The sequence below is a fragment of the Alosa pseudoharengus genome, unplaced genomic scaffold (genome assembly GCF_046254945.1).
Source record: "Alosa pseudoharengus isolate Yale_2024_CS ecotype anadromous, Long Island Sound unplaced genomic scaffold, YU_APseudo_1.1 YU_APseudo_1.1_scf_8, whole genome shotgun sequence".
NCBI classification, from domain to species: Eukaryota; Metazoa; Chordata; class Actinopteri; order Clupeiformes; family Clupeidae; genus Alosa; species Alosa pseudoharengus.
The window spans coordinates 24,999,928-25,018,353 of NW_027468870.1; the positions used below are offsets into that span (position 1 = coordinate 24,999,928).

The following is an 18,426-nucleotide window of genomic DNA, read 5'->3' on the forward strand; positions in this document are numbered from 1 at the left end:
ATTCAGTTTACTTTTGTGAAATGTATTGTTTTGCTGTCAGCAAAAACTATTTGACACTGGCACCTCAATCCGTAGTCTGCAAAACATCTCAGGTCTGCCCATTGCACCTATTCAGTTGTTGTTCTCTGTCTTTGAATTCACCGATTTCTTGGTTCAAAGAATCATCAGTGAGAGGAAACGCGAGAGCGTTCAATTCCCTTTTAAAAACCTTCAACGACTGAGAGTGTCCAAGTTGTGTCAGTGACAGAAAATTTTCTTTTGAATATGTGTTCTGTGTTGTATCAATGAGTTTAATTTTTAAAAGGTTTCCTCAATTTCCCCAACTTTTTCAACTAATTTCAGTCTTCTGTATAAAGGACATTTTTTTGTGGTGTGCATTTGGTTTGGTATATATATATATAAAAGTCCCTCTCTATCTACGCTACTTGTGTTTGTCAGTTGTGATGGCTTTACCATAATACATTCAATGGTACTGATTTCTCTCTCTCTCTTTCTCTATCCCACTCTCTGTATGTCTGTCTTAAATTGCCTCTTTCTGACCTGGTTATGTGGAGATGCACTCTTTTTTTGTCATTTTATTTGCTCTCTGTATCTGTATTTGCCCCCAGAATATCCTCTGCAGTTCTTGTTTATTTTTGTTTTCTATTTTGAAGGCATTCGGGCTCCGTGATCTCCATCCTCTGCCACTGTGGTTTAAAGGGTCGATGTCAACCATTGTGTTCAGATGGGGGTTTTAATCAATGCATTCAGCAGTATCAGGGTAGAGGAAGATTAGGAAATACAAGACCTACCCGAATGGCCATTTCTGTTCATTTGAAACAGAAAAAAAAAAAATACATTGAAGATATTGTAATATAGTATGTACAAAAATGTTTAGAATATATAGTTGTTTATTTTATAAAATGTCAAATAGATTGAGATACATTTATATACATTATATGATTCAAAGGTTAAAAAACAGAAGTATTTTGTAACAGAATAATTATTGAAGTGTCTTACTGGGGGAGGTGAAGTCTTTCTTTTCTTCAATACAGCAGTGGGTGTTGCACAGTCAATGATATTGTATGGATTTTCCTCTGTGTATATACATCAAAATAAGCTTTAACATATTGTTAATATTGTTTTAAAAGAAATTAATAAAAAGTTTACATTCTGAAACACCTTGGATATTAATTCTGTGATAGTGATATTAAATTATTTTTATTCAATCTTGATAATGTGGTATATTAAAAAATAAATATTTTGAAAAACAGTTCTCCTCATTGGTGATTTCTTTTGGAATAAATTAGGCTAAATCTGACTCATTAGTTAGAAGATATCTGTCAAATGTGCTGTGTGTAAGCTTAGCTTATTTAAAAGTGAAATAAGGTTTTATTGTCCAAGTAGGCTATGTTAAGGAGGGGTCTGCACACTACTTCATTGTTGATCTGGAGATTGGTCGGTACCAGACATAATCTTCATAAATCCAGACCTTTTTAAATTCGCTTTCTTTTTTAGCCAACCAATACAAAGGCTATTTCAGTCGCCCTTGTATGAGCACTATATTTGTGTCATGGGGGGGGGGGGGGGTGTAGGTTGCAAACATTTGTATATTTTAAAGGACAAACACATTTTTTTGTTTTTAAATAGTAGTTCAAAGACAGATTAGCCTTTAGAAAATATTGTAAAAAGAAAACACACATCTCGACCAGCAGGCGGAAGCACACAACGTCTTCCTCATCTCAACAACAGAGAAATCACGAAAAAGAATGACGTATTCAAAGGCGCCATTAGGTGTTTTGAACTACAAGTCTGTGCATATACTTGTACAAAGTACAAACATAAGTGCAGAAACTAAAGGATTGGATTGAAATTGGTGGTATTTTTTTCAAGAAAATAATATTCGTGTCGAGCTAGTAAGCAAATTGTCATCACAATACATTTGCAAGTTGTAACTATAACGTTAACATACAAGGCTAAACATAGCCAACTTAGCTTGCTTGCTAATGTTTTTACAACACTGTCCATGGATTCGACAAGCCAAACTCCGTTGAGTGAGGATAACTGTAACGTTACAACGCAACATTCTGCTCTGTTTTCAGCATTGGAGCAGTTAAAATTGTCAAGTTCGACACGCCAGAAAATTAGCCCTCTTGATGTGGCAGTCATTTCTGTTGAGAGGTATCTAGCTCCAAGTAACGTTAACGCTAAAACCGATAACATTAGTTGCACCGATGTTTATGCTTACGATCTGATTGTGACAGATGGACTCTGGCAGGTAAAATGTAAACTTTCCACAAGTCTACACAACTTGCTGCTTAGAAATATTCTTCGTAGCGGCATTCATGTTCGTATTTTGGAGCTAGTGCTCATTTATGACGAGAGGAGGTTGGGTCAGAGTTTTGTCCGAATAAATAACCTCGAATGCACCTCGGGAGTGTCGGACGTTTTCCGAGCTGTCAAAAACCTTGACGCTCTGTCAGTTTGGACAAATAATGATGCCCGAACGCTCTCCATTATCCAAATGGACCTCCCCCTCGATGCTGGTCGGAAACATTATCTTCCGCTTTGGAATAACGAAGATCCGCATGGCACAGTCTGGTCTCCAAACTGTTCGCCAGTTGACGTAGTCTTTGACGGTAAGCTGCTCATTTTCTCCCTGAAGGCGAACAAGCAATTTATAGCTATAGCTCATTTGTTTATTAATAATATCTTTGGCAGTGTCTACGATCTGTCTTGTGGCAGATCTGGAGTTCTTCTATGTCAGAGGAAAACCGCCCCGTCCAATACTTGTCAGAGTAATGCACAAATCCCGCTTGAGACACTACGGAAAACCAACCACAAGTATCGACTTCCCATATCAGGTAGGCCTACAACTTTCCATTTATTGTGCCATGAACTGTGCAATGCATCTGACTATACTTTGTTTAGTGCGTGAAGGGTTTTTGCGTGTCCTGCTTATCCAGCAGTCCACACTGATATAATCCTGTACGCTGAAGGTATCTAGGGATTGGGGGGGGGGGGCTTTTGCTGTAGTGTATAAGCACAGATGCATAGTCACTACACTGTGGTGCAGTTGTCAGTAAGTTATATCTTAAAAGTGATTATATTTGTAATGAAATTATATTTTCTTTCCAGGCCTACTTTGAGGTGGCGGATCAGAGTGGTGTCATCTCCATGGTTCTCTGGAATGAGGTGTGTGTAGAGTGGTACCACAAGCTTAACGTTGGAACAGAGCTCTACCTCAACCGCTGCACTCTGAAGCAAGCCTACCAACAGCGCTCCCGGCCTAAAATGAACATCAGCCTCATGTTCTTCAACTCCATTGGTATTGTTTGTTTTTATTTAATTTTAGTCCCTAAAGAAAGAAATACCCACCGTTTATGTTGCACATTTTCTAATACCCACTTGTCTGGTGGTAGCTGAGGGATTCACTATATTCTGTTCACGTGCAGCAAAAAGTAAAGCATGGTTTGTATGTGTGATGGTGTGTCTGTCTGTGTGGTGATGTGTTGCTCTACAGAAATCAGCCTGAACCCAGAATCTGCAGTGATGTCTGTAATCCCTCCACGGAAGGTGCAGCCACAGTGGTGTTTACCTGAGGTCTCCTACCTCTTCCACACCAGGTACACACTACACACTCACAGCCAGTCTCTACTGAACAGCAATTTAGGGGAGATGCAGTGCTAGAGAGGGGTACTTTGTGTTCATGCACCACGCTGTCTGGTTTAAGAAATCTCTCATCTTATCTCGTCTTAAATATCGGACTCAGTTGAAAATTAGGAATATTCTGCTGTGTTTTTGTGTCTTTCCCTCTGATGTGTAGGTCTGAAATTGAGAACTTGTGTAATAACACTGTTGTTGATGTCATTGGCCTGGTGACCTTTGTTGGCCGCACAGAGCGACTCAGGAGCCGTGGAAACGCAGGTATTGCTCTTCATTGGCCATGGTTCTTTGCTGTGGGCATGGAAGAAGACTGATTAATGTAAAATAAGTGACGTTAATGTAAAAGAAGTGACATCATTTTTCATTGAATAGATTTCTTTTTAGAGGTTATACTGCACACTGAAGCATTTCTAATGTTAGAGGTGCGACTGAACACCAAGTTTCTTAGTGAGCTTCGGTGTCATTTCACCCATGTCTGTGTTAGTTCCTGACAGGTTCTGGACGTATCGATGGGTCCATGCTGTAGATGGAACATCCGAGTCTCCATTTATCCTTGAGATCTTCTCCACTTCCCAGCCAGACATGTTCAACAGCATCCATCCAAGTAAGCCCCCTTTCTCTCTCTGCTTCAGTATTATCAGCTGCACCTTTCATGGGTTCTAATGTTAATGCTTTCATCATAAAATATACCAGCGTAAACACATCACACTGTGTTGTTGCTCTCGCTCCCTTTCCCTGACAGTCTTGTCTTATTCTCAGTTTTTCTTGATTGCCCTCCAATTTGACCTTTGTATCTCTCTCTTCCACTCCACCTCTTCTCTAACTCTTTCCATCCCTCTCTCTCTCTCTCTCTCTCTCTCTCTCTCTCTCTCTCTCTCTCTCTCTCTCTCTATCCCTCCCTTCCCTCTCAGTGGCTCTGCTGGTGTGTACCCAGATGAGAGTGTGTTGCGAGCAGGGCTCGCATCGCTACTTGACGTCCAGTGCAGAAACCCAGGTCTTCACCACAGGTGAATGGCGACAGTGATGCTGTTAACCCAGGGTCATGGAGATCCAGCACTTCTGCTGGACCACCTCCTGGTCTTATATAGCACCTATATCTGCTGTATGTGACATTCACGAATATTAGTGTGTCATGCACCAAACTACACATTATATTCATGTGAGTGCTCCGTGTCGAGATGATGTTGGTGAGCCTAAATTTAATCTCATCCCATCTGTCTGGTAAAACCTGGTCTAGTTGTGTGGTAGTGACACTCTGATGTCGTTTCCTGACTGCCATGCAATAGGTAGACAACACAGCATTTGGTAATGCAGGGCAGAGTTTGTTTTTAAATCTGTTTCAGTTCACATTGTGAGTCTGGTTTAACCATTCACATTGTCATTGAAGAGCATGGTGTGTGACAACTTATATCTGGATCTAGTATCAATAAGTAATGCTTTAATGAGGAATATAAAGTTAGTCTCAGATATATACAGTAGTCTAACAACTAGAAGCAAGACTTGGAATAGCTCAGGTCAAGTAGCCCTGTTTTTTAGCAAACTCTCTATTCAGAGGTGCAGAAGAGTTGATGTACCGGTAGGCATACAGTATGTAGTCCCTGTACATACTGTACTCTCTTACTGTCCTTAGAGTTCAGTGTACTGTGAACCTTTTCTTTATAAAACAAAATGTTATTTTCTATTAAACATGCTCTCAGTATCTAATGGTTAATGCTTCGGATTTGAGCAGTATGACACACAAGTGAGAGTGGGGTTGGTAAAGCAAATCTCCACTCATGGAATTCCTCTTGTCCAATTAGATATCAATACAGTCTTTGACCACACTTACCAATTGAAAAAAATGCTTAATCAGAAAGATCAGAAGGCTGAGTATGAAGTGTAATCTGTCCACTCTAGGCTATCACAAAAATCAGCCCTACCAGTCCCAGCCCAAGGTGAAGGCCTTTATTCAGTGGGTGAAGACGCAGAAGGACAGAGACATTCTGGCAAAGTGCACAGTCGGAGGCTACTACTGCTGCCCCAGCCCCCAGCCAACCTTTACCCTCAACACTGACCAGAGCTCAGGTGACCAGCCATGAGTTTACCATGCTTTATGTTGACAGTGCTAGAGGCTGTAAACACAAGAAACTAGTGTATTTTGTACAAAAGACCAACTAAATTATCCTTTAGTATTAAAGTAAACATAGAATGGCTGGCTTATTTATATCATTTATAAGACCGGTGTTTGTGTTTGAAAAAATTAAGTAGTATAGGTTTTTACTTGTTGTAAATACAAAAATGCTTACTGGAGTACATTCACAGTATATGATGTTAATGTGAGGTTACGCAGTATGATTAAAAATTACATTTTGCAGCTTCCAGTTACACCCTCCATACATGAGGAAAAAAATATGTATTTCATGGTTTAATATAAGTCCTCAACAACAACTGTCTTGGTTCAGCAGAGACCAAGATACTTGCTTTAGAGGACCTGAAGAGGGAGTTGGACAGTCTTCAGTATCGTGAGCATAAGAGAGTCATCATTCAGGGTCATATCATGACTGTGAAGTACCATACCTGGCCAGTGAGAACCAGAGAGCTTACCCAGAATGCACCACAGCAGAAGCAGCAGGTGAGATAGGTATTCAGCATGGCCATTGGCTCCTGGCCTTAATGTGTTGGGTCAAAAAGAGTTAGTCCACCCAGTTAAGAGTGCTGCACTCGATAATTAATTTGTTAGTTTATTTGTTTTCTTGGTATAATGACCAGTAACAATGTCTTGGTGGGTTTTTTTTTTCTGTCAACAAACACAATGTTACAGCAAAGAGTAGAAAATTATCAAAATGTAGCAAGATGTCATCTTGAAATATGCCAAGAATGATGCAGTGATGTAGTTCATCCCTTCTTTAGGTTGAAGCATCAGTGGTTGTGGCGTCCACCAGTTTGGCTCCTCCCAGTGAAGGCCAGGTGGTGGAATCCGAGGGCCGTCAGACGGGTAGAGACACCCCAGAGTCATCTGACAGCAGCGCCGGTGTACCCCGCAAACGCAGAAGAGCACTGCCCCTCAAAAGGTGTGTGTGTCTGTGTCTGTGTCTGTGTCTGTGTCTGTGTCTGTGTGTGTGTGTGAGTGAGCAGTGGTGCAAAAAGGGGGTATGCAACATATGCGTCGCATAGGGGTGCTACGCCGGCTATTCTAGTGTGTTTAAAACATGCTCAATTAAAAATGTTTACACATTTAAAACCACTAAGGCTACTGTTAAGGCCAATATTATAGCTAGGTGCCCTCTGATCACCTCTAGGGGGCGCCCTGTGAGTGAGTTGTCTGTTGGACAGGCTAGTGTAAACGCTGCGTGAACAGCGCAGCTAGGACACTTGACAGAGATACAGTCTGGCAAGTAATGTTCAAGATTATCTAGCTCTAATGCCAAGCATTAGACCCGAATCTCTCACCATTTATAAGCACTCGCTGTCATTTGTAATGGCCAAGAATACAAGGATTAGCTAGCCTACTATTTTGCCTCTGCCGAATTAAATTGGTGAGTCTTCAATAATTAGCTTTTCTTTAAACTAGCCACATGATATGCCGATTGAAACGCATTCTACTCAGATAGCTAAGTGGCTACCAGGCTGATAACTCACTTTAAATTGCAAACAGAAATGTAAAGCTAACAACATGTCATTACATGCTTCCATTTTCAAAGCAATGAAGGCTGCTTGTAATAAATTAATATTATGCTATCAATGTGGTCTAAACAAATGAGGCTAGAGTTGGTGGAGCCAGAGCCCGTTTAGAAATTCTCTTGTGGAGCCTTGAGCAAGAGCTGGCAAAAGCAAGAACCGTTTAGATTCAGCGTCTTAAAGTGCACCATTTATCAGTACTTCAAGTTAAACAAATCAGGTAACGTGTGTGTGTGTGTGTGTGTGAGACAACATTTGACACTGCCTCATTCTACTTTGCTCACCCATCCTGACCGCAATAGGTTCATATTGTGGACATACAAAGAGAGAGAGAAAAAAAGCATGCACTGTGCAAACAGAACAAGCAATGCACTGTGTGTGAGATGTGTGGCACCTACAGTACTGCAGCCTGTTTATGATTCATGTATTTTCTGTTGTGATGTAGAAAGATGAAACGGCACTACATTACCAGGGCTCGTGCGCTCACTCAGAGGTGAGTATGAGGACACATTAGATGTACTCCACTTGTCTTGAGTGCATGGAGAACAACTGTTGTATTGTACTGTGTGTGTGTCTGTGTCTGTGTTTGGAATTCAGTCTTTATTCTGATATTGACGGACTGTACAGTGATATAGTATGTATTATTGCCTTTTCTAATGCTTACCTCACCCAATATGCCAGCTTTATATTAAATTCTGGAAGACCTAGCCAGAGAATCATGCTGCTCTGTTCATTCAGTGTGCACTCCAGTGTTGAGGAGTCCTCACCTGTTCTCTTTGTATCCTTCTAATATGTGCCATATGTAGAGAAAACCCCATGAATGTGTCGTTAGATGATGAAGATGAAAGTGAGGATGAAGAAGGAGTGCCTGAGCCGCAGGACCAGTCGTCAGAGCAAGCCAGTCAGTCAGCAGCCACAGGTGGGGGTGCAGTCCAGTGTTCTGAAAACAGATTCTCCATAATTCTGGTCTATAATTCGGTCATGTTTGGCATATTATTAAAACATGCTTTGTGTTTCTGCTCGTCCTGTCTCCTTTCTTTGCAGTGGATAGTTCTTCAGGGACTAACAACCACGGTAGCACAGAGCACAGATCTGTTCACTCCCCAGATACATTCTGGCAGAGCAGCCTGATCCCTGCGTCCGTTCTGGAGGCCATTGAGCACGTGCGGGCCGCTGGTGACCTGCACCGGGAGAGTGTGGCCGAGTGCTTCTGCTTCGACGACCAGGAGCTGCACCTGCGCCAGATCAACCTGCACCCATCACGCTGGAGTCCAGAGCTGTACCCGCCGCAGCACGAAGCCCACCCGCCCGCCGCCTGCCACGGATACTACACACTCACCATCCTCGGTAAGGCGCCTCTTAGACTACACCAGACCAGCGTGAAAGGGATAATGTATTGTCCACCAGTCATTGTCGGAAAATAAGGAACTGAAGGGACTTCAGACTTTTTCCAATAATGACCAGCAGGAAATACATTATCCCACTTATTATACGGCTATTTTTCAAAGCGAGAAAAGAAACTTCACATGATGTGTCTTAAAATAAATGTAAGTTATAGTCTCAGATGTTGCATAGCAATGTACTGGCTGACTTTCACTTTAAATGAAGTTCCATTGCGATTAGTGAATGAACTGATATGTCAGTGTCAATATCAATTTATTTATCGGAACTCCCCCTATTACCATCGGTCCCGTATTTCCACCGTCTTGCGTGTATGTGTCACTTAATATCCATTTCTATACAAACCAAGATGGCGGATTCCTAAAGAAACGCAAACACCCACACCATAGGTGTCTAAATTAGCTATGTACCAAAAATGACATTTTACCGTGACTCGAAGAGCTGTAAACAGTGTAAACAGCTGTAAACAGTGTTGTACACATCCGCTTGGAGCTCCAGTGGAATTTTAATTTCATGACGAGAATTCTCGGTCTAACCGTTCATGTGCCGTTGAAACGGCGTAAATAGGCGACCCATCAGGCCAGCACTAAAACTCCGAGTGTGGTATACAAAATCGGATATTTCAGGCAGTAAATGCTCCCGTTAAGAACCAAACCAGATTTTGTTCAAATCTACACACCTATGGCTACTGAAAAATGTAAGGTTCATTTAGCAAATGTTATTTTGAAGTGTTAAAAAACATCGTTGTTTTAGAATCTCTGAACAAAAGTGGTGATAATTGGGGGTGTTACGATATATAGCACATTATATAAAAGACATAAAAGATATAAAAGACTTAAACCAGAAACACAAAACCTGTTGCCATTGGCTGCGGCCATTATACAAAATCATCGGATTTCCGAACATTGGGAGGTTTGTTCTGAAGAGCTGTAAAATAAACTTGATTATTGCACACCCGCCTAATGCTACTACACCCTCACCATGCTCTGTAGCAGACATGGCTGTGGGCCCACACCAACTTAGTGCTGACGTTTATGACAGGCACACCAGTGGCCCTAAAGAGTTATTATGAATCGTGAAGGAAGATTTATAATAACTCTTCAGGGTTCGATACTGCTCCTTAAATCTGTGTTGTCCAGACATTCACTGTTTGTTTTTTTCCTTAGCTGAATTTTTTTTGTGCCTTTGATTTTGACCTCCCGTGTTGTCTGTGGGTTTCAGGGCTGAATCAGCAGGTGGCAGTAGATGCTCTGTTTCTGCCCGTTTGGTCCTCAAAAGACCCTCGGGCAGCCAGCATGTCATGGAGTTGCCATGACAACAGCTTCCTGTCATGCCTCATGTCAGGTCACCTCTGCCCTTCTCCCAACGCTGCTGATCCTACGGACACCCCGTGCCCCACCCCAGGTAAGGGCAGGGCTGTGTGTGTGCGTGTAGTTGCACTTGATGTGTTCAACAAATGCCTTTGTCTAAACATGTATTTTAACTTTTAGTGTATGCCATGTCATGTTGGAGGTGGCAGCTGTTATTCATTAAGTTTATTGATGATAATATTGATGCTTATTTTGTGGACGTTGATAATGTTGGTTTTGTTAGAAGTAGGGATGGTAACGGTAAACCACGATTAAAAATTCTCTACGATAATATTTACCGTTTTGATCTAAATTACCGCGGTGGATTACCACAGTGCGAAAAACGTGTGTGGAATTCTTTTCAGCATCATCCGAGTCCCCCAAAGTAGGCGCACAGACGCAGCATGCAACGTGGCCTTGTTATGTGTTTGAAATCAGGTGCCACTGCTATGTGTGGCATTGCGGGGATTTTGCCATTGACTCTGCCACCCCAGGTATTAGAGGGAACATCCCTTAGAAAAAGTAGGTCATACAGATTCGTTGATTGAAAGGCAGAGACGGGGTTTTCCATTACCAAAATATATTTATTTTTGTTAAATAACAGATACAATGACAACATGTACACGGACACACAGAAGTCAAGACACTAGACGTTAGGCTGTGACTTGGCAGGTAACTCCGTGCTAACGGGTGCTGTAAGAGGGCAATCCAAAGTGCTCCACACCAATACGACCAAAATGGATATGTTAAGTACTACACAGCACACAGGGAGGGGACCACTAAAGGGAGTTCCCCAAAACGGACAGCCCAACACACACACACACACACACAGACACACACACACACACACACACACACAGACAGACACACACACACACACACAGACACACACAAAAATAACAAATACAAGTTAATCGCCAGCCCATCTAACTTCTAGCCTATTAGTAAAAAAAGGGAGCCTTTTGCTCTTAAAGGAGCCACACACCACTTTTATGACAAGACACTATGCTATTCTGTTGCCTCAGTGTTGTTGCTATTACGCATACAGAATTGGCCAATTATCAGCTCTGTCCATCATTGGTGGTAGGCTTAGAAACATTTTCAGCACATTTGAAAAATACCGCGATAATACCGATAACCGTGATAATTTTGGTCACTGTAATCATCATGTTAAATTTTCATACCGTTACATCTCTAGTTAGTGAAACTAATATTGTTGTTAAAATATTGATAATGTTGATGTTGATTTTCATAATTATATTGTTTGTCAACTTGTGGATGTCAATGGCGTCTCTGTGTGATTGGTCCCTTCCTGTGCAGAGGAGGTGATGAGCTCAGCGGCTTCGCTTGAACAGGAGCACGTGGTGTGTATGCTGGACCTCTGTCTCCTAGGAGACGGGAAAACAGAGGTGATATGCTCAAAGGTCTACAGAATGAGTGACATAATCACCCCACAGACCAACAGTGCCCAGTAGAACACACTTTAATTTTTATTTGGTCTATGAAGACTTGTGAATTAATTATGTAGCCTACATCTGTATATTACAGCGCAATTTTTTTTAACTTAATATTGAAGATTGTATATATGTGTGCCATTCTGTTGTGTATGTAAAAATATATATTTTTTGAGTGTGAGAAATTCTTATAAAAATGTTAATTTAATAGTTATGATTGGATGGTATGCTTAATGTTCTTAAAGTTCAAATTGTTATAATACCCTGAGTTAAAAGGAAATAGCATTGCTCAATAAGTTAATTTTCAGGAGTCAATAAGGGCAGTTTAGGCATGTCTATCAGGTGTGTTAGTATTAGACTTGAAAATGCAAAGGATTATGGATCTGTACTGTTTAATAATTAAATAAATTGATGCACAAGCTGTATTATGGGGTTTTTATACAATGTCCATCAGTCTGCATTAAATACATTTCTTATACTCAAAGTGGTTGGAACTTGGCTTCTTGCTTTAGGATTTTAGCCAGTGTGTGTAACTCTTGTAGTTGGACTTGTCTTCTAGCACCTCAGTCCAAAAGTCATCTTTTCTCATAATGCAGTGCGAACTCTGTGCCAGCAGGGGGTGGGGGGGGGGGTGGTCAACTGTCTCATTTACAAGCCACCAGAGACTAGCTGTGGAGTCATGCCAGTGTGTCAGAAGTGACTGCTGCCATCCTATTCCAAAATCTTTTCTTCGATGAGCTGGAAGCTGTCAGTTTTTGTTTTCCTGTGGACCCCAACTCAGCAAAATGGAACGCCTAATCTGTGGCTAACCAAGCTAAATCTGCCACCAGCCAAAGATTTGTCACCCTCAGTTCTTATTCTGCCGCTCTAACTGCCCACCCATGCGTTTAGAATGTGTTTGCCCAGCAGGCTTGGAGAAATCCTGCTCTCAAAGTATTTCATTACTTTTAAATGAAATATAAAGTCATTTTAATTTTGTCATTATCGAGGTAGACTGGATTAGGCCCACAGTCACTTTTTCTCTTCTGTGACCGATACACTTAATCCCTCCAGCTCCAGATGTGGCTTCTCCAGATATTTCTGACAAGGGAGGCAGGATGAAGCAATCCCAAGGGAGGATTTACAACATGATCTGGCAACATTTTATCTGATCACTCATCTTCACAGTTGTCCCCGTGATCAGTGTTGGTCCTCACATACTGTAGTCCCACCCTGAGTTCTTTTGCAGTAGACTAATGCTCCCTGACCATTCGTGAAGATATACAGTCGCTCGATCACTCACTCACCCTCTATTCCTTTTAGCTACACACACACACGCACACAGAGAGAGAGACATGCCAATTAAAATGAGCAAGGGCTCGCTGACTTTAGACAGAACAGATGCTATACTATGTTAGAGGGTTTAACATAATGAGTACACCCGCATTGTTGGCCTGCTGTGATGATCCGTGTAATGTGCCAAAGAGTTAACCCTCATTAGACCTCAAATGAGGAAGTCCTGATCAATGCAACATTCCCTTGGGACCAATAGATTTTTCCTTTCAGCCCAACTGAAGCCAGTGAAGCTTAACAAGACCAAATGTGCTTTAGTCTGAGGGCTAGACAGAGCGTTGTAAATGCTGCCTCATTGAATTGAATGTGTGACCTGTGTATAAATGCCAGTTGGTGATGAATTGAAAAGGGCTCTGTTTCTAAAAAGTCGTGTTTTCGATCGGAGTCTGAACGGAATTGAAGTTGCTAAGGTGCCTAAACAATCTTGGCAGAGATTTTAAGGTTGTCAGGTTAGACAAAGTTTGAGTGTTACCAGTTTCAGTTATGAGCTGTGAATCCTCATTGAATGTACAGTACAGCTCCTTTTCTCCATTGGCAAAGTCCTTTATTATGGCTATTTACAGTACACTCTTAAAACAAATGTGTTGAAAACAACACAACTTGTGTTGCTTTTAACACATCTCTGTGTCCAGATAGGGACAACACAGTTTGTGTTTTCTTTTTTTATTTGTTACACAATATGTGTTCAAAATAACACAACTTGTAGAGACAACACATTCGTTTTAAGAGTGCACTCTTCTGTCTATGTATTGAATTTCTTTAGTCCTCAATGAAACCAAAATAGTTCTGAAGGTGGTTGCAATGTTACATCCCACTTCTAAGTGGTCATAGCAACACCATTCAAGCACCTCAACCCATTTTCTTCTACTCTTCCCTTTCTGAGTTGATTTCAGACAGCGCTGATCAATCACTAAATACCTGTGGAGACCAAGAGAAAGAGAAGAGGGAGAGACGTCACTGCTGTGCCAATAAGTGTCTATTGTGCAGCACTGCTTATCTCTCTCCCTTAAGGGATGTTAATTACCTTTTTCTCTCTCTCCTATCTGATCTGTAGTCTTTTATCCACTCTTTCACCCTTGCCATCTGTCTTTCTGTCAGCACCTACTTTCCATCTGCCTGCACACCTGCATGGTGTTATCTTTGGGCTTCTCCCCAGGTGTATATGTCTGGAGATAGAAATATATCAGTGTCCACTGGCTCTCCCTGGGGTGCAGGGAAACACGTCATTTTGGCTTCTCTCTCTCTCTCTCTCTCTCTCACACACACACACTCCTTGTTTGATCTCTCTTGCTTGGCTTGCTCTCTCTCTCTCTCGATCAGCTTTTCTCTCCCTCTGTTGCTATCTCTTTCTCCCTTTCTTATGTGCAGATCTGGCTTTTCACCTACAGGTTTTTGCCAGAAGGTCTAAGAGGTATTTACACATGTTCAACTGAGAACACCTCAGCCTCACCTTTACATGCATGACCAGTTCAAGAATGACTTCAACTATTAATGTGGGACAGCATATACAGTGTATGTAATATGCATGCATAGTGGTGAGTGGTGATTCCTACGCTATGACCCTGACTCCTCATTATGTAACCATGATTCTATGTCTGAGAATGACTGAACATGACAAAAAGAGACATTTCAGAGCACACATTTCTCTTTTTCAGAGCACACATACAGCCATGTGAACGGAAGTCATACTAAGGGGAGACTGAGAGACAACCCCTCATCATAAAAAAAGACAGTGAGCAAGGCAGGTGAGAGATTTTCTAAGATGCATGGCATGGCTCTCTTAAAATGTCATATCTAGAGTCCTATATTTGAGGGCCTTCTCAAAAAGTAATCTTTCATGGTATTTTGTCACCTGAATTGGAGGATGGACTAAAAACAGAGATGTGAATTGTTTCCCTTTACATATTGATTCACACACCATAATCCTGCTTTCTCCTATACTTCAACCTCTCGCTGTCTGTCCTAAAGTAACTACAGTCATTGGGCTTAAACAGCTTGTGTTCAAAGTGTTGCTTATAGATTCTGATCTACATTGTGCACTTACAGGTTAGCAGCACATTTTAAACTGAGGACAAGCTGTGTAGGGGGTCTTAAATATGATAAAGACTTGAATTACTCCTGGTGCTTTTTTCATAGGAATCGTTTAGAATGCCCGTCCATTAATCAAATTAGCAGCAGGAAAAGGCAGTATGACTTGGCTGCATCTTTTGTGGAGTCTGGCTGGCAATATGGCTCAGAATGGCTTTGGGGGGAGATTCATAAAGTCACTGTTTTAGAGGGGTTAGTTCTGGAGACTTTGAGGCAAGGACAACGCCAACCTTGCTGTGCCCAGGATTATAAGATTACTGCCCTCACTCTCCTCACGGACGGGCACGAGAGGATTACCATCCCACGGGTTCCTCGCGCTGCCATGACAAAACTGGGTTTCATCCTCACAGCCAGTAAGACCTTGAGAGGACCCAGAGATCATGTTAAAACACTAGTCAGTCAGCTTGGGATTGGTGTCTCCATTCTAGAAAAACATGGACTTCATGGAATATTGCCATATTATTTTTCATATTTCTCCTACTCTTAACTATTTTTCACTTTACTTTACTATCACATAAGTCAAATTCCTGTGTACATTTGTTGAGTAAAGTGAAAATCCAGCATTGACATTCTTAACTTTATCTATTATATGTCTTGATATCTTTATATGACTTTATGAGCTTGGCACAACGTCACACTGGTGACAGGCTTGACCGACATCTGATGAAATAGTACAGACTCTCTGTGAGGACTAATTAGCTTCCCAAGATGTGGTTGCTGTCATGAACATCAAAGGCTGTCTCCAATCTACTGTGATGGATAGGGTGGGAAAATAGACTAATTTATACAAAGATAGAGAAAATAACTACTTCAGTTGTGCATCATTCTTTTTAACAAAAGGCTTGCCTTGGTTTTCGATGCTTTCTAAATCATGGTTTGCCTCTCAAAATCCTTCGAAATAACACTGTTTCTCTGTAAGAGGTCATTAGCATATATTTGATGTTTCACTGTGACAGAATCCCACTTGGATGTTGTGTTCACTTCCATAGATGTAGAATGCCTGTCTCGCAAAGTCTCAACTTTCTTTTTTTCACTTCATCTTTGCAGTGGTAGGAATCTTGTTTTTTATAAATTACAAATGGAAAGAATAGTGCCACTGCTGTCACTTAATGGTCCTAGAGAGAAAGAGAGGAAGCAAGAGAAAGAAAGAGAACTGAAGAAAAAATGAGACAGAGAAACAAATGGAGGTACTGTAGTGAGAGAGATAGGAGAGTGAGTTCCCTTGGTTACACAGACATTCATTTCATTGTATGTGCCTTCTTATTTTTACTTTTTATATTGTTTACTTGAATGTTATGTTTGTCTGTGGACCTAATTGGTAAAATATGTCTTGTCTCCACCGTGGGATAGTGGGAAACGTAATTTCGATCTCTTTGTATGTCTTGACATGTGAAGAAATTGACAATAAAGCAGACTTTGACTTATCATCAGAAAGCTTATTTCTGTACATTGGTATGCACAAACTCCCTCAGGTGCAGCCTTTCACCCTGATGGGCATTTCATCAAAGCTGCTTTGAGTGACATCGGAGGTGTGGCACTTGGTCATTCACTACGCTACTGCTGCCACTTCAACTTCAACACTTCAATCCTGAACCTCCTGGAATATTTTTAGTGTGGGTAAAGTGTGTGTGTGTGTGTGTGTGTGTGTGTGTGTGTGTGGTGGATGGTCATCACATTCCCAGTTGCACTGCAATAAAGAACAGGCTACAATTTAGCAGGTAAAAGTCCTGCCCAGTATCCCAATAATCGATTTTTAATCTGATATTTTATTCCACTGCAGAGAAATACCAGGGCAGACCACTAATCCTGTGAATATTACTCTAAATGATGCTGCCACGAAGATGACCCTGTGGCCTTTCATTAACACTTGTAAAACACCAGATCCTTATAACAATAACCTCTGGATCAGCTGGAGACTTGTACTGTTTGATTGCTTAGTCTAGAACGAGAAGAGCCCCAGGAGCACTGTGTGTTGACACAGCAACAGGCTTGCTCACCCATCAGACTCCTTTTAAATAGAGATGGAGCCATTTATCAAGGTCACTGCAGAGTGCCTCCATCAACAATACTCAGGCTCAGAGGGGAGGCACACAAGGCATTCACTGTTTATTGATTGAGTTAATTCTTAACAATGCTGCAAAGATGCCGTTGGGAAGTCAGCCTGTGTCCCTCTCTCACTTCCACTCTCCCATTCTTGCAATCGGAGGACCATGCTGACTTTATAATGACACCCTGTGATTGCTGCACCAGCAGTTCAAAACAACATTGACCAACACAGAGGACAGTTGGCACTATATCTACTAGCTGCCCTACTGCTCGTGTCGGCCTGGTCTGCACAGCCACCAATGACTCACCATCATTCCGAAGCAGATCCACTGCAAGCGTGCACTTCCCAGAAGTGTCCTTGAACACTTACCGTCATTCAGTGATGGCAAGACTAACAATGGTGGCAATACTATGAACATGCTCTCTAGCGATTACCATTATATAGTAGTTGCTTAACGATGCTTTTGGAAGACACAGTCCAGATGAGGCCCTTATCCGTTACTTCTGGATTAAGAGGTTTCCCACATGTGTGTGATTTCATAGGCTCTTGCCTGGTTGCCATGGAGTTGTTCCTGTACGTAATGCTTCCTTTGGTTTCCTCCCTGAGTAAGACATGAGAGGAGATGCACTGGTTGCCCTTCAGTAGATTTGGGCACTGTGAGAAGGTTTTAGATGGTCATTATGACCACTGAGCACCCCCCCCCCCCGAAAGGAGGGTAGGGCGGACTTCCCGAAAGGAGGGTAGGCCGGACACAGTTTTCTGTGAATATCTCGAGAATTGTAGGGCCTAGGGGGACCACCACTCATTTCATGTATAGCGCCACCTAGTTAAAAATGAAAAGGCAAAAATTAGATGTTGTAATCGCAGGTAACTCCAGAGCCGGCCAGTAATGGAGTACATTTACTTGAGTACAGTACTTGAGTACAATTTTGAGGGATCTGTACTTTACTCGAGTATTATTTTTGGGGAGTACTCATGACTTTACTCAAGTACATTTGAGAGGCAAATGTTGTACTCTTTACTCCACTACATTTCTATCCATAACCGTGAGTACCCATTACTACTTCTAAAAATGAAGGAAAAAAGAAATCCCTCAATTTGTTGTTTCCCTCTCAAACATGATTGGATTGTGCAGGCGCCACTGATTGGGACAGCCTATCAGCAATCACCTTCAGCTTTCCGCCAAAGTCAACTCCATGGTCAGTTTTAGATAAGAGACGAAACCATGGACGAAACAATGGATGAAAACGCAACAGGTCCATCCCGGGAATGTGCCAACCTGTGGCCCCACCTCGCCAGACTATTTTAATTTTCTAAGTTAATGATAGTTTTCGCTTCAAGTGTTTCAATTACAAAATAGTATTTTGTATTTGAAATACGTATTTTAAATACATGTATTAGAAATACTGCCAATCCCTGGCAACATGGTAAAAAGATGAAAATGACTTAATTT

At 41.6% G+C, this 18,426-nt stretch overlaps 1 protein-coding gene across 2 annotated transcripts; it reads left to right on the plus strand.

The window, feature by feature from the left end:
* The first annotated feature begins 1,769 nt into the window (after nucleotides 1-1,769).
* radx (RPA1 related single stranded DNA binding protein) lies at nucleotides 1,770-11,931 on the plus strand. Of its 2 annotated transcripts, none has more exons than XM_076274496.1 (15): nucleotides 1,770-2,618; nucleotides 2,701-2,843; nucleotides 3,118-3,307; nucleotides 3,503-3,605; nucleotides 3,806-3,906; nucleotides 4,130-4,249; nucleotides 4,557-4,652; nucleotides 5,542-5,709; nucleotides 6,087-6,256; nucleotides 6,535-6,695; nucleotides 7,748-7,795; nucleotides 8,109-8,221; nucleotides 8,347-8,649; nucleotides 9,925-10,107; nucleotides 11,373-11,931. In XM_076274496.1, the coding sequence occupies exons 1-15, from the start codon at nucleotides 2,006-2,008 to the stop codon at nucleotides 11,525-11,527; spliced, it is 2,667 nt and encodes an 888-aa protein (XP_076130611.1). In that variant the 5' UTR covers nucleotides 1,770-2,005; the 3' UTR covers nucleotides 11,528-11,931. The 2 variants fall into 2 exon arrangements, with proteins under 2 accessions (XP_076130611.1, XP_076130612.1); XM_076274497.1 differs by having other exon boundaries at nucleotides 6,090-6,256.
* The last annotated feature ends 6,495 nt before the right edge of the window (nucleotides 11,932-18,426 follow it).

What these genes read in the sequence shown, in the direction of transcription:
- radx (XM_076274496.1), top strand. Translation starts at nt 2,006, where the DNA reads ATGGATTCGACAAGCCAAACTCCGTTGAGTGAGGATAACTGTAACGTT. An exon ending in CAGGAGCCGTGGAAACGCAG is followed by an intron (nt 3,907 to 4,129) that starts GTATTGCTCTTC and finishes TGTCTGTGTTAG; the next exon opens with TTCCTGACAGGTTCTGGACG. An exon ending in CACCCCGTGCCCCACCCCAG is followed by an intron (nt 10,108 to 11,372) that starts GTAAGGGCAGGG and finishes CTTCCTGTGCAG; the next exon opens with AGGAGGTGATGAGCTCAGCG.